The sequence below is a fragment of the Diadema antillarum genome, unplaced genomic scaffold (genome assembly GCF_040938485.1).
Source record: "Diadema antillarum isolate AM-2024a unplaced genomic scaffold, OU_Dant_1.0 scf00000077, whole genome shotgun sequence".
Taxonomy (NCBI): domain Eukaryota; kingdom Metazoa; phylum Echinodermata; class Echinoidea; order Diadematoida; family Diadematidae; genus Diadema; species Diadema antillarum.
The window spans coordinates 1,160,271-1,172,802 of record NW_027270966.1 but is presented as its reverse complement, the minus strand read 5'-3'; the positions used below and the strand labels follow the sequence as shown (position 1 = coordinate 1,172,802).

The 12,532-nt window shown below is 36.8% G+C and overlaps 1 protein-coding gene across 1 annotated transcript in view; it reads right to left on the bottom strand.

Moving 5' to 3' along the window:
* LOC139717569 (uncharacterized) overlaps nucleotides 1–12,532 on the bottom strand; it is an 82,395-nt gene that overhangs the window by 30,436 nt on the left and 39,427 nt on the right. The window contains exons 5-8 of the mRNA XM_071629075.1: nucleotides 7,469–7,606; nucleotides 6,096–6,270; nucleotides 3,964–4,004; nucleotides 70–252 (exon numbers count right to left, since the gene is read on the bottom strand). Coding sequence (XP_071485176.1) covers nucleotides 70–252; nucleotides 3,964–4,004; nucleotides 6,096–6,270; nucleotides 7,469–7,606 — 537 coding nt within the window. The remainder of the gene's footprint in view (nucleotides 1–69; nucleotides 253–3,963; nucleotides 4,005–6,095; nucleotides 6,271–7,468; nucleotides 7,607–12,532) is intronic.

Genomic DNA, 12,532 nt, shown 5'->3' with positions numbered 1-12,532 from the left:
AATGTTGATTGCATAGATAAAAACTATGGATTCCCCACTCATGCGAAATCGTTAAAAAAAAATACCAACCTCTGTCAGGTTCTGGGCCAGCTCTGGTTGATCGGACAGGTCCAAAGTTCCGTTGCCGACTATGGTGAGGGCGTCGAGAAAGAGAACGGTTTCATCTTGGGTGAGCTCGTGGGTGTCATCGAGGGCATCTATAGACAAAGCTATGCCTTCGGCTATATTCAACGTATTGTTGGTGGCGGAGAGCTGCGAGTTTACAAAAACGATAATAAAGAGAAACTAGAGGAAAGACACGGAAGCCTTCTGTATAGGCGGCTGAAAGAAGACTATAGGCAGAAGTCATCTATGACCTATTTACACCATGTAACAAGCTCAAGCAGGACAAAACCAAAACAAAACGAATAAGATGAGCATCAAATACACATCAAAAACAAACAACATACCTACAGACATGAAAACATGTAAACTGATAACCTATTATACGAATAACAAAATAAGGTTGATATTGTTCAGCATAAACGAAATTGTCTTTAAAGGAGATAGAGACTGCGATATGTAGATAGGCCTACTTTTGATATTTCATCTAGTGTCAGTTTTGATTATGAGTGTAAAAACGGCAGCAAACAGAAACAAATAAACCCAAAGAGAAACAAAATAAACCTACCGTCGCTACAGGACGGAATTTCAGTGTTTGTTTGCTTTTCGCTTAAATCTTTGTTCTATTTAGCTTTGGTTTGAGCCGTAATGATGCTGGATGATAAAAAATCTGCCATTGAAAATTCTGGTGCACAGAGTTTCCAAGTTGACTTTTATAACAGTAAGCCGAGGGGAGGAATTAAGGAATTGAAAGTTTGTATACTTACTATACACGTATTATTTCTATATGAAAATGTATAGTGTCATAAATTTCCCCTGAAAAGTAATATTGCAATCCTTTTTTAGTCTAGTTTATCCACTAGTATTTATCATTGGTTAAAGAAATAAAGAAGAAAAAATAGAGGTGCGCGTCCGCCCACTTTAGGTTCGTAAGGGCGCCAGCCCCCTCCCCCCCCCCCCCCTCTTCCCCTCCATTTGCGGAATTCCTAGACCCGCCCCTGACTATTTTCTTGGTTTATCATTGTTGTTCAGGGCAAGGAAAGTCTTTAGGTTAACGTAGAACTGTTTTTCTGCTTTAGTAGTCTCAAATGAGATTCACATGGTGGAATGACGTAGATTGACCTATGACTTATGTGTAACTTTAGAAATTTGTGTTAAAGTGAGTCGTGTTTGATCATAATCATTTCTTGGGTCTTTTTTTTCTTTGCATTCATGCTACTGCTATAATCTAAGTAAATGAATCGTATGTCTTATTTCTATTATTACATGTAGGCACACAACTCCTGAAATAATCATACATTTGAATATCCTGTTTGTTTGTTTTTTTTTAGTAGTGTACTACAATGTTTTAACAATTAAGCAATAATACTTTCAGAGATAAGAGAGTTGTGCTTACTTGATAGGAATAACAACAAATTTTACTTCTGTGCTTGTGTGTGTGTGTTTTTAAACCTTTTCGTGTATACTGTCAACAAAATTATGAAGTCATCACAGCCCCTCATGTTTGATGAGCTATTTCTGCCATGCGCCGTCTTCGAAACACTTTCACCTTTAACACCCAATATTTGCTCAAATACCCAAATTTGATGTTAAGGGCATGCACAAACTTGCTTGTTTGAATTTACTTTTGTTATTACAACGCATTTGAAATTTGCGTTACATCGCACTACAGTTTTCCCTAGCGTTGCTGGTAACCTTCTCATAGGCAATGAAGATATAGGTTTACTCTCGAGAGTTTTATTGAAGAACCACCCCCCCCCCCCCCCCCAGCAAACACTCACACAAACAAATCAAACTGTCATTTTCTGATCTGGTCACGTTCAAATATTCGTTGACCTGCATTTTTCCTTTATCTTTTATTCATTTGCTCTTTACCATATCATTTTCTAATCGACGCAAAAAGAATTTGCAGGCCGTTTTATGCCATTGGTATATCTTTTTTCACTTCTGTTATTGGTACTATTATTATTTCTTTGTTTCCTGACAAGATTGAAGCGGCCTGACGAGAATGGAGACCGTGCTTATTAGCATGCTGAATGGAATGGTGATCGAGACTCTAGCCGAGGTTGATTGTGAAGGCATATTGTTAATTCATTAATACCACTTCGTTTTAGTCTATTCCACCCTGGAAGCCATCGTTGCAAACTAATTGACTTAATGGCATATAGCGTTCGCCTCGCCTGACTGGTCTTATACATTATGTATACCACTTCCTCTCCCTTCACGCCAGGCTGATGAGAGTAACCTCGATTCAAGGATTTTTAGGCATTAAAACCCGTTTTGTTTCTTTCCCCTCCCTTGTGTTTCCATTGAAGCGTTCGATCATTTTGTAATGTGATTTTGTTTGATTGTTTGTTTTCTTCTTTGCAAGATCATGCCTTTCTGCATTTCAGTTGCTTTTTTTCTCTCTCTCTTTCTTGTTGTTGTTATTTAGTTTCACTGTAGTTCTAAATTTCTAATAAGAATAAAAAAGAAAGAAAAAAAGGAACAAAAACAAGAGAATAGCTCCACTGATGCAAATGTTTCATTTTCTCCCCCTCTAGCCTTCTCTCCCATAACAACTCACAATCTCATGAAGATTTAAGTAGACAGACGAAATAAGAACTAACTTCTAAGGGTTTTCAATCGACTCCAAAGTAATCATGAAATATAATCAAAAGCTAATGTTATAGTCTGTCATTTCTTAGATTCAATTAAAACATCATTTATGGAAATTTAAACATTTCTATAATTGAATCAGAAATGAATGTATTTTGAAGCAACACACACACATAATCACACACAGACACAGACACACACACACACACACACACACACACAACCAAAAAAAAAACAAAAACAAAACAGGCGCGTAAACTGCATTTTCTGCCAGAGAAAGCTCTGTAAAATACATTTGAAGTTTACTACTGTCTGTCCTGGATGATAGGTATAGACACTCTACGGTATGGTGCTATTGAACAATGTCAATTTTAGGAGAGAAGATTTTTTTTTTACACAGAAACAAAGATGATGATAATGTTCTTCTTGTTCTAACTAAATTAGTGTCACTGGAAAGTCATGCAGTAAAGCGCTATTGCACTTGAGCAGGTACAGTGCTGTACAATATCGTGTTGGCAGTAAATGCGCTGATTAAAATGTTTCAAAGGGTTTTCAAATAATACAGTTGGAATCTCGGATGAAAACAAAAAAAGATACATGACATCTTATTAAACAGCACATAATGTAGTATTAAGAAAGAGGTAAGAGGCCATATGGGCGCTGGAAGTAGAATTATTGACGGTACATGCCATCTGAAAGAATGTCATGAAAAGTTTAGCAAAATCATGCCGGATAAAAAAAGCAAGTGGGTAGATATTTTAATCGATAGTGTTCGCTCGTATCAATTGAGTCAGCAGAATATCAAAGCTATCAGAACAACAACAACAACAACAACAAATGTGCAATCATGTAAAACGATGTGTATATACTGATGTAGGCAGACATACATTATCTCTATGCAGTTGGCCATAGGAACAAAGCTGAAATCGGAAACAAGTAGGCATTTATTAGCAGAAACACATGCAGATACAAAAGAGGTACAAACTGACAAGGACATGCAGTTATTTGCAATGCAACTTTTATGAGATCGCCCGTATATTGCCAATATAAGAAGTGTATATGGCTTGCGTGAAGACAAAAGCAACAACATCAAAAAACAAACAAACAAACAAGTACACGCACACACACACAAACAAACACACAAACAGAAACTGTCCTATCGAGTGGTAGCCATGGACAATGTAAACACAAGCGGTGCTTTGCAGTCCATCTCCCGCAAAGAGTTGAAACGCAAAACAAGAGGGGGGATGCACCATCAGTTACCAAGTTGTTCAAGTAGGAGAGTGCAGGGTCGATATCCTTGGCTGGATGGTAGAGAGAGGGGGTGAACAGTGAGAAGGCCGACTTGAGTACCTCTTTAGTATAGTTGTGTCTGTTGTTCATTGTCAGTTACATAATGAAAAAAATCTACGATGTCAATATGGATACAGTAACTGCAACAAAGGAGTTGCCATAGTACCGACCTTTAACAGATACGTTTTAAAGTAATTGATTCCAAGGGGCAGTCATGCGTATAGAAAGAACAGCAGAAAACTCAGCAGCAAATATCCTTGATATGAGAAATAAGAAAAAATATTATTTTCTACTGGAGACACAAGTGGCAATGTGTATCTTATAGCAATAACGATAATTAGCTATGTACACACACACACACACACACACACGCACACACACATACACATACACACACATGTATAAACAGGTGAACTGGCGAACGAATATTTACATAGGCCCTAAATTTGATGTGTAGCTTTCTGGATGACAAGTGTGATGAACACGAAACATGCACTCACAACACAGACTCACAAGAAAACACATAGTTTATCAAGTAGCCTTCTGCATTCGGAAATCGGCATGTCTGAGCCTACGGTCGGTCACACCCCCCCCCCCCCCCCCCCTCCCCCGCCCCCTCTCAACATTAGCCTCTCGGTGGCCGGAGGGAACATATTTTGCCAGTTTCGGCTGGGCACCGGCCGGCGACCGACCGCGCACCACTATTCTTTAGCTGCTGAGGTTTTACCGCGAGGTCAAATATCTGAAGAATTTGTTCGCAAAAACCGATAATTCCATATTTGCCAAATGGAGATATTTGCGATTAAAGGTCAAGAAAAATACAGAGAATAATAAGACAATTTTTGCTTCTTTTGACCATAACTTTAAAAATGCACCTTTGAATGTAGTGACCAATATATCATTTAAAAGGTATTATTTTGTACTTTATGACAGAGTCCGTACTTACCGGTTTTTGCAAACAAACTCTTCATCTATATAATATTGACTGGCCTTGAGGGAGATATCAGAAACTATTGCCAGCATTGAAAGAATATTCATCTGGTATGTCCCTCAAGGCCAGTCAATATTATGATTATTACCTGTCCCCTATATAGTAGGCAAATTAGGAAAATATGTGAATACGGCTATACACTACGATATACACTTTTAGATCAAGCCAAATTTGATTACCGATAGATCATCACCAACATGTCGAATAATTGCAAAATTGCTCATCAATGTATATCATTTAACTCCAACTTCCAAGACACATATGTTGTTGCAATAGGTGAACTTAAGACATCTGAACATATTTAGATTGCGTTTGCTTATGATTCGGAGAGTTGTAATAACTGATGGTTACTGTGCAGTTACTGAGCACAAATGGACTAGTCATTGTTTGACGCGTAGTGCTGCTGGAAAAGTGGTCGACCTGGTATGAGTTGATTTATTGGCGTTCTTCTGCGGTGCGTGTTTCCCGCGGATTTGTGAATGTCTCCTGCCTCTTTGTGATTGACCGGAATGTTTTCACGTAAAGTGAGTGGCGAGCCCCGGATGTAGGGTGATACCAACTAATATCGCCCGCTGACGTCGACGACCGATCAAAATACCAACTACAATTGCCCCGCAAAACTACCTCATATACATGTAGGTAATAATTCATAATAACGCCAACACAATTATCATCATCTTACAAAAGTTTCTTGAAGTCTGGTGTATACGGACACGCCGGTGTGTTATGTGTGTGTATATAATGTTATGTCCGTCTATCTATGTCTTTATTGTCTTTCTGTGAAAGAAAAGAAAAACACACTCTACTTATGATGAAATTTACCACTACTAATCTGGAAACGATACAAAATTGCCTAACTAAAACTTAACGAGTAATGGCAGCTTGATTAAGAGATTTTCGTAAAAAAAGAATGGTGTTTACAAGATGCATACATGCTTAAATAAATTGATAAATCATTAACTGACTAGATACAAAAGTACATGGCTGTCCAGCTATCAATTTCATAGTTTTATGCAAATGTCACTATTGTACTCTTTAATTTTGTCAGAAATAAAATGGAATGGAATGATATGAAACAAAATAAAATGAGTCAAAGAACTTTCCTTCTTACCGATCTCATTGCAGCCTGTAATCTGCAGTTTGAAGGAGCTACCGGTAGACACATTGCCAAAGTGAACGAAGAGGTATGAAGCCTTGAAGTAGGTCTCCTCCACGTGTCTGAACGTGCCGTCGGTGAAGTTGAGCTCGTTCCAAACCAGGGCGATGTCTGCGTTCGGGGCATAGTACTAGAGCAGGGGTTAATATCATGTATACTACTTACTTTTATATCAAAATGCATATTCATTTATGCTTGTATATGTTTAAATATGTAATTATGTCACGTTTCTCGTTTCGATATTGTTCCATTAGCCCTCAAGAATTATTGTGGCACCTTATTAAAACAAAATACAACATTTCTTATAACCATTTGTTTGAGTGGGAGGTTTCACGAGAAGTTTTGCGGGAAGTCTATAGTCACCCGCTGAAAAAACATCGCGATCTTATAATCTTGGCAATCTTTAAGATCAAGATCTTAAATATCGCGATCTTATAAACTTCGCGATCTTTTGCCAGTGTGAGCGCCGCTTCAACAATTACATGGATTAAAAAAAAAAAAGCAATCGCGTTCCTGTCCACTCAAGCTTGAACAGACGATAACATTATTTATCAGTTTAGGCATGTCGACTTTTACTCTTCCACCCTCACGTCAATACTCTCTCCCTTTTCTATCAATCTATCTATCCATTGTTTTACCGTGTTTCAATTGTATCATTTTCTTGAAATGATAAACGCATACTACATAGAACAATGTCTTTGTTTTAATCATAAGAAGAACTGATTGCTCTTTTCGCACTATTAGATCGTTACTCCATAAAATTAACAGAGCAAACAGTTGTTTGTTTGATTTGACCGTCTTTAACATGGTAATTTTGGACAAAACACCAATGTAAGGTTTACAGTGCATTTGATTTGAATGAAAAATGCGTATTTTGATTCCATGAACAAAATCTATATATTTCTCACAAATGACAAGCAGCATACAGAAGAAGGACTGCTATTATTGATAAACGGTTCTTTGAAAACGTGACAGCCCAGAGAATGTATGTGTAGAATACGGAAAGTATACATAAACGTTTATTGCATGAGCCTTATATTCAAGTACATAGATACTTAAGACTATGGTCAATTTTGGTACGGTTAATTTTGATGACGGTAGGATGATGATGTGAGAAAATTGTAATAATAAAGATGATAAAGATATTGGTGATGATTAAGATGATGGTGATAAAAAAAAACTGTATGCACAGAAATATCGGTAGTAGCGTAAACAAAAGTGAGACATAGACATAGAGAGAGAGAGAGAGAGAGAGAGAGAGAGAGAGGGTAGAGAAAGAGAGGAAACAACAAGAACGTTACAAAGGGTACACATAGATTTACGCTTACCCCTGGGGTGATGTACTGCCAGAGAAGGGTGTTCACGGTGGGCTGGTCATTGCATGGTACGGTGTAGCCGTAGGCCACTTCAAAGTTCACCCCTGTGGAGTCTGTGTTTGCGCCTGCTTCGAGAGTCAAGGTCTTCACCTGTTGATGTTGTCGAATGCAGCAACATTTAAAGGGATCATATGTGACCGTGCACCTCAAAACGAACATAGAGTCGCACACACTGATTTTGCGTGAGGACTGAAAATAAGTGAAATGGGTAAACCTAGCCAAACTTGACTTTTTCATATTTTCTGAAAGAGCGGGTCTTCTTTTAGATTATGTTAAAATTTGGGATCATAAAACGGGCTGAAAAGTGTGTTTTCTTAGCAGTTTATCTCGAATATTTTTGGTAGAATAGTGTGATTAGGTGCGTCTTTAGAATCCCTTTTTCATTTCTGAAAAACCTGTCCACACTCTTCACCTTCGACTCTAATAACTTTTGAAAGGATAGTGCTACTGCTTTGAAAGTTGGCATTAATTATGGACAGAATGTGTTAATGAGGCATGCTAAATTTCAGTTTAATCTGATAATCCCTTCATTGTTGTTACTCTGGTGGTTTACTTCCTGTTTTTTGTCCCATTCATTGCACAGCCAGCACGGTTTGGTAAAGATTAAGCGCTTGAATAGACACTGTACTTCAGAGCCTCTTTTCTCGGTTAACACTTTTCCTGAGTTTGTGCTTTCTTTCCAATATTTAGATAGGTTAGGAGAGTCCATTTGATTTGAGTTATACATCATTTTAAAGCTTAAAGTCTGCTCTTTCATAATATGGTCTTAACTTAAAATTCATGTCTGGCGACTTTTTGTTTGTTTTGAGGTGCAGTGTCACATATAGTTTTGGTTAAGACCTAATTTCAGGTTACTAACATTTTTGGGTGAGATAATGAGAAACCTCTTATGAAACATGAAAGAGCATGTAATTCTATGAGGAATTCAATGTTTATTTGATGCAAATTGGTTTTTAAATGGCTGAGATATCCAAAAAAGAGTGATTCTAATGAAGTGTGGGACCCACACTTTATTACGATCGCTTTGTTTTACTTTGTTTTTGAATGTTTCAGTCATCCCAGACCGAATTTTCATCAAATAAACTTTGAATTCATCTTTAAATGGTATGATCTGTTCTATATCACAAGTGTTTTCTTGGTATCTCGCAAAAAGCTAGAAGCCCAATTCTCACCTCCACCAATACTGTACTATCCCTTTAACCCTCGCGTACCCGAATATTATTATTTCTACAAGAATTATTCCTACAAGAATTATAAAAGATTGAGAAATTTCTTCGTAAGATAGATAACTTTCAAACTCCCTTTCATGCAGATGCTGTTGTGGATGCTATTGCTAGGGTTATTGTATACAGATCTGTTTTCAGTATAAAACATACTGAGAAGTATGATGTCTTTGTGAGTATAAAGATGACCATTATCAAACACTACAAAAATTGATGACGAATCTAAAACTGATGAATATACACCCATGATGTACATGATTCCATCATTTTTCAATGGATTTAGCGCCTATTGGAATCAAACTCTTCAAATATGAAATGAACTGTCTTCGTTTTTCACCTTTTCTTTTCCCTCAACCATACCTCAGCTGGTGTAAAAAAACAAACATTCACAAAAACTCCATCACACCACTATTGATTATTATATTAGAGTAGTTGAAGTTCATCAAGTAATTGAAAACTTACAGCACTAAGATTTTATAAGCATAACCGTAGAAATTGCAACCGAATGATATTCAGCTAAACGCTTTTTATTTTCCCAATATCATAAAACGATTAGGGACTTTTGAAAAAAAAAAATATCGTACTTAATTAAAATCTTCAAAAGTACAAATGAAAATATAAAAGTAAATGCCTTAAATTCCAAGACTGACCGCGACATAAACAAAAGAAATGTGGAAATTAACTTATATTTTGGCTTTGCCACAGTGAGAAACGAAATACTTAAAAAAGCGAACTATAAAGCTGAAGGTATCTGCATCTGCTGACGCTCAATTATGCAAAGTTTAATCGATAACCGTATGCGAAAGTCAAGTCATCGTCTCCTTCTGCATTGGTCTCTCAAGTAATCCATTGCTACTTCCTTCTATCATCTATCTCTACCATGGACACGATTGGAAGAGTAACAAACATTCATATACAGAAGTACTTTCTTCATTTTTCTACTCATTATCACATGCATTTTGTTAATTTACGTGTTTGCACTCATTACTATGTTCTGCTTTAATATACATTGTACTATTTGTTATTGTTTATTTGATTGAAACAAAGTAAACTTTAATTTGAGTTTTGAATTTGGGGATTACACTAAGTTAGCGCCATCTTTCTTTGTTTTCGAGTGGTTCACCATATACAAACTTGCTTTTTAGTGGACCTCTCAATTCTTTTTTTTTCTCAACTGAAGCATAACTTTATACATTTGCCTGTGTGCATTCTTATGTTTATCTGTATCATTTATCCTTTGCAAAGTCGAATGTTTGTTTATGATATAATTCCTAATTTATTCTGTGTTATGTTTGTTGGAAAAAGAAGAATGAAAATGAATGAATAAAAATAAAAATTGAAAATGAATTGTTTGTTCTCATCCCATCGTTCGCTTGTACTGTGACCATAGAGAAGATGATTTCTGTAGCTAGCATCTATAGTAGCTAACATCAGTATTAGAAAGGCTTCCGATTAATGAATCTCTTAGACAAAATCAAAAACGATATAATAGATATAACTATGCACGGAAAGCATCCGGCTTTCGCGGTAGAAGCATGGTGGAGTGCATCTCCCGTGCTGGAAAGAACACAGTGTCCCACAGTGTGTTCACAGTGTGTTAAATAAAATCATAGCCGACTATGTGAAAACGCACGAATTTAACAGTGTGAAGATAAAAAAAGACAATTCCACACTGTGGGGTAGTTTTCACAGAGAGTTCACATAGTAATGCTTTGTTTCACACTGTAAAATGACTCTCATTGTGTTCACAGTGTTAAAACGCTCGAATTTTGAAGAAGTTTTACACTGTTTTCACAGTGTGCATGCTTCTTACACTGTGGGACACTGTGTTCTTTCCACCAGGATCAATCAAGACAGGTCATCTTGTCTGACCCACAGAGTGATGTGTAACCTTTTTAATCAAAATCATTGACAATTTACATAAGAGTAACGGTATTGAAGAACAACGTCTATATACACGATTATGATCAAATTCGTGTTGTAATTCTCTCAACACTTTGTACTTGCTCTTGACAACGGGTAAATTGCACATATTGTAATGGCAACATAATCAATTGCGAAAGCAACAGGCATTGCGACGGGACGGATCAGTGAATCCCGAAGGCCGAATATTCCATCACACAAATTACTACAAGTTGATGCTGAATGTTGTTAAAGGCAGAACGCGATTGCGTGAAACAGTCATTACACCCTTAGCAATCTCTTATCATTTTGAATAGCCTTGTGTGCATAATCACTATAGATACAAACACATGCACACGGACCCGGCGCGCACACGCACCTGCACACAAGCAGTGAAGAAAACAAATGAAGGCGTAAATGACACTCCACCTCGGTATTTCTGTTCTTTCTTTTTTTTAATAGAAATGCACGTATACATTCAGAGATTCAGAGAGTCAAATTCAAATATTGTCCATTTAGGAAATTCTTCTTGTTGGCATGTGGGCGTATACACATACGTAGAATATCTGCATATACATACATGTATACATACGTAGATTCAGGTACATGTACACATATAAATAAATACAATTTTCAATATATACACAATCATAGAAGCATAATTCGATACTCACAATACAATAAACGCATACGTCATAACAAATTTATTATTCATTACAATTCATCATATTTATCGATCAACAACAAAACAAAAAATCAGAAGACGTGAAGCCCGTCCTTTCCGAGGGAGTGCATTTTTATGTAACTTTTGCACACCCACACACACACACACACGCACGTATTCCAAAGGATAACACTTCGCGTCACGCCATTTATGACACATGTACATCACTGGATACATACAGGTGAAGGCAAACAAACGCATGCGCGCACTCACAAACATAACACACATACACGTTCGCACACACTCACACTCCATTTGATCAGTTACACTAAACTACTACAATTATACACATAAGACCGTCAGGAGAGTTTAGGTATCCTACATCGTGCACTGACGTCATGCACCATTGAGCATAACGCACCAAAACACAGGCACACCAATGCACATGCATTCATATTTGCAAACAAATTAAGATAGAATATAGATACGAATACATTAGTCAAAATCCCAGCTTTGTGAAAGGATCAGATTTTAGCAAAGGGTTTGTATAATATTGGAGAATATGAGAATAGGGTTTTTAACTTTTTGCGAGATATCAAGAAAAAAAAACTTATACAGTACAGAGCATGCCACTTTAAGAGGAATTCAAAGGTTATTAGATGGAAATCGGTTTTGGAATCGCTGAGACATCCAAAAACAAAGTAAAACAAAGCAATCCTAATAAAAGATGTGTCCAGTGTTTCATTAGGAGTGCTCTTTTTTTAATATCTTAGCCATTCTAGATAAAATTTCATTCAAATAAACGTTGTAATCCTTCTTGGAATTACATGCTCTTTTACATCATTTCCATGAAGGTTTCTCATTATCTCTCCAAAAAATATTAGAAACCTGCAGTTGGTGAAGTCCACCGAAAAATATACATTCCCTTAAAGGCAAATTTGAAAGAGGATGATAATGACTGGTTTCAATAACAATTGTACAGGCATTAAAACTATTCCGAATGATATGATTTGGAGAAAAACAAAACATCCAACAGCTATTTTTAAAGGGATAGTACAGTATTGGTGGAGATGAGAATTGGGCTTCTAACTTTTTGCGAGATACCAAGAAAACACTTATGATAAAGTACAGAGCACACCATTTTAAGAGGAATACCAAGTTTATTTGATGAAAATCGGGTTTGGAATGGCTGAGACAGCCCAAAACAAAGGAAAACAAAGTGATCGT